Below are 4,488 nucleotides of genomic sequence, written 5' to 3'. Positions count from 1 at the left end.
AAACTCGCAGCGCCTCTACGACTTCTCTAATGAAGCATCGCGCAACATCCTCCCCTTTTTATAACGAAAATTAAATTGCTCAATATAAACTTATAGGGTATAGCTCAAACAAAACTATCGCGATTATTCTACAATCGATGAGACTAACCTTTGGTGTACTAACACATAAATCAAAATTCCAATTTAAACCTCTCTACTTTCTCTGATTAACACGTCGGTTTCCCTAATTGTTGATAATGTAATCTTCTCGGCGTGTTATGTTGGCGACTACTTTGTCGCAAGGGTTCCGGTTGTTCAGCCGGCGCTGGTTCTTTATCCGCCTCCTGCCGCGGCTGATCTTCATTAGCTACTGTTCCCCAATCATCTTCATCTTCATCGTCGTCTTCCATCGTTCGTCTGGTTGATTCCAGAAAACTCCGGTTGCGTCGCAACAAGCCTCCCGGGTATCGTACGTCATACGACCTTGGTTCAGTACGACGACGTACAACAGTGCCATATGCTTGCTGGTCCTTTATCCACACCAGTTCACCCGGCATCAATTCTGGTAGCTCTCGCACTCGATGTCTCTTGTCGTACTGCTGTTTGCTGCGAAACTTTCCCGCCCATAACTGCTGGCGGTACGCTTTTAGATCAGGCCATTTGGGTGTTAGTGTCATCGCCGAACATGGCACCGGCGTGCAAAGTTTTCTTCCCATGAGCAATTCACACGGGCTGCTGCCTGTTTCCAGAGGAGAAGTACGATATGCCAATAAACCAGAGTAGGTTCTGTTTCCTTCTCCAAGATGCGCTTGACTGTTTTTACTGCCGCTTCAACTTTCCCGTTGCTCTGTGGATATCTCGGGCTGCTTGTAACTATGGCAAACCCGAAATTCTCGGCAAACTGCTTGTATTCCTGGCTGCTGAACTGCGGACCATTGTCTGAGCGTACCTGCTCTGGAATTCCGTGTCTCCCAAATATATCCTTCATCTTCGCGATCGTGTTTGCTGCTGTAGTTGATGACATGTATACGACCTCTGGATACCTAGAGAAATAATCAACCATCACCAGATAGTGTCTTCCTTCTCTTTCACAGAAGTCTACTGCTACTTCCTGCCATGGTCGTTCAGGTGGTTCTGTCACTATTAGAGGTTCCTTGGTTTGCAAACGATGTTCCAAACATATGGTGCACTTCAAGCAGCGTGCTCGCACATCTGCATTGACTCCTGGCCACCATACAGATTGCCTGGCTCGTCCCTGACACTTCTTCTCTCCTAAATGACCCTGATGTATCCTCTCAAGCACCTCGTTGCGTAGACCTTTTGGGATATGTATCCGCGTGCCGCATAGGAAGGTCCCATCTGGTGTCACCGTCAGGATACCTTTTTCCTCGAAATATGGTAATAGCTTCTCTGGTACATCTCTGCGATACCTCGGCCATCCTTCTCGTACATATTTCAAAACTTCTTGCATGACCATGTCCTTGTCTTGCATCTCACGTATTTTGATCGCAAATTGGTCGGACATCCGTCTCTTAACAACTGCTTGTACGAACTTTTCGATGCCGTCATCACACAAGCAATCCTCAGCGTCACGGGCATCTGACAACGGTGCCCGCGAGAGTGTATCCGCAGTCATCAAAGCTTTCCCTGCAACATACTCAACAATATAAGCAAAACGCATTAGTCTCATTCGAAACCGTTGTAATCTCGGGGAGAGATCACTAATAGGCTTGGATCCCAGAATCGAAATCAATGGCTTATGATCCGTCCTTAAGACAAGGTCTGGTGCTCCTATGATGAACGCTGCAAACTTCTCACATGCCCACGTTAATGCTAACGCCTCTTTTTCTATTTGAGCGTATCTCTTTTCAGTTTCGGATAGAGCTCTAGACGCATAGTAGACTGGCCTCCAATCTTCTTGTTCTTCATCGAATTGCTCCAGGACTGCTCCTAATCCATACGACGAAGAGTCTGCCGAAATTCTTGTCTTCTTATTTGTGTTAAAAAGAGCGAGCGCTGGGGCTTCGATCAATCTTTTCTTGACCTCTTTGAAGGCCTTTTCCTGTGGTGATTCCCACATAAACTCGACGCTATCCTTCAACAGTTTTCTCAGTGGTTTGGTGATATCCGCAAGATGTTCTATAAACTTCAACTGGAAATGGACCATTCCCAAAAACCTTTTCACCTCCTTAGTGTTGGTTGGCCTCTTCATGCTGGTTATAGCTTTCACTTTCTCAGGATCAGGCTGCACGCCTTCATCCGCTGATACAATGTATCCCAAGAATCTTACGCGCTTTTGTCTGAAGACACACTTATTTTTGTTTAACGTAAGACCTGCCTCTGATAGACGCTGCAATACAGCACGCAGACATTTATCATGTTCTTCAAGAGTTCTTCCATGAACAAGAACGTCATCCGATAGGTTCACCACATTTTGTAGTCCATCCAATACTGTAGACATACTTTCTTGAAAGTGCTCCGCGCTGGGACACAAACCCATCGGTAGTCTATCACTGCAGTAGCGACCAAATGGCGTGATGAAAGTAGTTACATGTCGGCAACATTTGCATAAAGGCACCTGATGATATCCCTTGTTCGCATCAAGAAGGGAAAACCAGCGGGCTTCTCCTAGTTGAGCAAGGTTTTCTTCAACACTCGGCATGATGTGACGGTTTCTTACAACGCATTTATTGAGTTCAGTGTAGTTTATGCAAATCCTCACATCTTTCTTGTTGGCCTTGAGCACGGCAACCATCGGTGCGCACCATTCCGTCGGCTCGACGACTCGACTGATCACGCCCAACTCTTCCAACCGTTCTAGCTCTTCTTTGACCTTGTGCATCAGATGCAATGGAACTCTGCGAGGTACTGATACTGCATACGGTTTGGTATCTGGTTTAAAACAAATGTGGTAAGGTTTGCACTTTCTGAGACATCCTAACCCTTCAAATACATTACTGAATTCACTTTCAGGTTTGTCGTTACTTACTTCAGCAATGACCATGTCTATTACCCAGTCTAACATGCCTAACGCTCTAATGGCCGGACGGCCTAACAATGGCTGCATGTTCTCCTTGACGACATATATGTGGTCAATAGCTGCTTTATTCCTCCACTCTATTTTAACCTGCAACTTACCCAGCACGTTGAGAGGTATTGAGTCTCCCACTTGCAGTCCTTTACCTGCGTTTGTCAATGCAATGCCGACTAGATGCTGCCTATAGAGTTCTTCACTTATCACCGTCACGTCAGCTCCAGTATCTACCTTGACTGATACGTCCTTTCCGTTGATGCTTACTTGCGCCATCCATGGCGGTTCGGAGTGCGCTGTCTTCGTCCTTATTCTATCTATGTTTCTTTGTTGCTTCTTGTCTTCGGTATTCTGTGTTTTGCTTTGTCCCTCTTTTTCTTTTTTTATTATTGCTTGTACGCCGCCCAAGTAGAGATCTTCTTTATCGTCTTCTTTTTCTGCTTCATTCTTACTATCATTTTTACTCACTTCATGTACTGCTTTCTTTCTGCACATCGCCGCCCAATGTCCTGTCTTTTTACAAATATTGCATGCAGATTGTCTGGCTGGGCACGAGGAAAATGCATGTTGCGGTGTCGTGCCGCATCGGGTGCACCGTTTCGCCGTTGTTGCCTCGTCCTTCTTATGCTGTCGCTGGAAGCCTTTCGCGTACTGTTTGCCACGTGTTCCGCGGGAACTGCTGACTCTGTCGAGGTTAGCTGCTACCTCCGTTCCTCTTAAGACTGCCTGTTGTGTTCTGACCTCTTCTTTTGTTCGTACTTTCATGACAGCCTTCTCCAGCGTGAGCTCAGGGTCACATTGCAATATTTCTGATAGCTTTTGGTCCTGAATGCCTGCTACAATTTGGTCTCTAATAAGTTCATCTTTTAATGTGCCGAAATTACATGTTTCCGCTAAACGATAGAGATCTGCGATAAAGTCCTCTACCGCTTCCTCGTTTTGTTGCGTGCGTCTATTGAATCGTGCTCGTTCTAATACTATATTTACACGAGCTCCGAAATGTTCTTCAAACTTTTTATGTACTATCTTATAGCTTTTTGCTTCTATATTACTGAGTTTAAATGATAACAGAATGTCTTCTGCACGCGGTCCCATTAAGTATACAAATTAATTAACTTGCGTCTCCTCTGACTGATTTGCAATGCCACTGCCTTGTCGGTATCGTTCCCATCTCGTGGACCATCGCTGCCAATCCTCCGATCGGAAACTGAAATTTGGCGGAGGAGGTAATTGCACGGCTGCCGCCACGTATATCGAGGGCTGTGAGCTGCCGCCTTCACCGCCCGGCATCGTGTCGACTTAACCTCTCACACGGATCTTGCACCTTTCTTCGCTGCTTTGCGATTATGCACTTGACTTTGATTGTCCCTTTTCTTCGTTACGGGTTCGCACGTTACCACGCTGCCACCATGTTGTGCTTTCGGGTGCAAGGAATATCTCGTGTATTGTATAAAAAGACTTTATTGCTCGTCACGTGT

The 4,488-nt window shown here is 45.9% G+C and overlaps 1 protein-coding gene across 1 annotated transcript; it reads right to left on the bottom strand.

The window, feature by feature from the left end:
* Window positions 1–206: 206 nt before the first annotated feature.
* LOC112463519 (uncharacterized protein K02A2.6-like) lies at window positions 207–4,427 on the bottom strand (the record flags this gene model as incomplete). The annotated part of the gene is made up of 4 exons (XM_025029949.1): window positions 207–608; window positions 707–1,626; window positions 1,798–3,962; window positions 4,322–4,427. Coding segments are annotated over 4 exons (3,593 nt in total), but the record flags the coding sequence as incomplete, so codon positions are not given.
* Between the last annotated feature and the right edge of the window lie 61 nt (window positions 4,428–4,488).

This window comes from Temnothorax curvispinosus, unplaced genomic scaffold (genome assembly GCF_003070985.1).
Source record: "Temnothorax curvispinosus isolate PA1 unplaced genomic scaffold, ASM307098v1 QBEX01013417.1, whole genome shotgun sequence".
NCBI classification, from domain to species: Eukaryota; Metazoa; Arthropoda; class Insecta; order Hymenoptera; family Formicidae; genus Temnothorax; species Temnothorax curvispinosus.
Note: the sequence above shows the minus strand (reverse complement) of the source record. Positions and strands in the feature narration are given on the sequence as shown.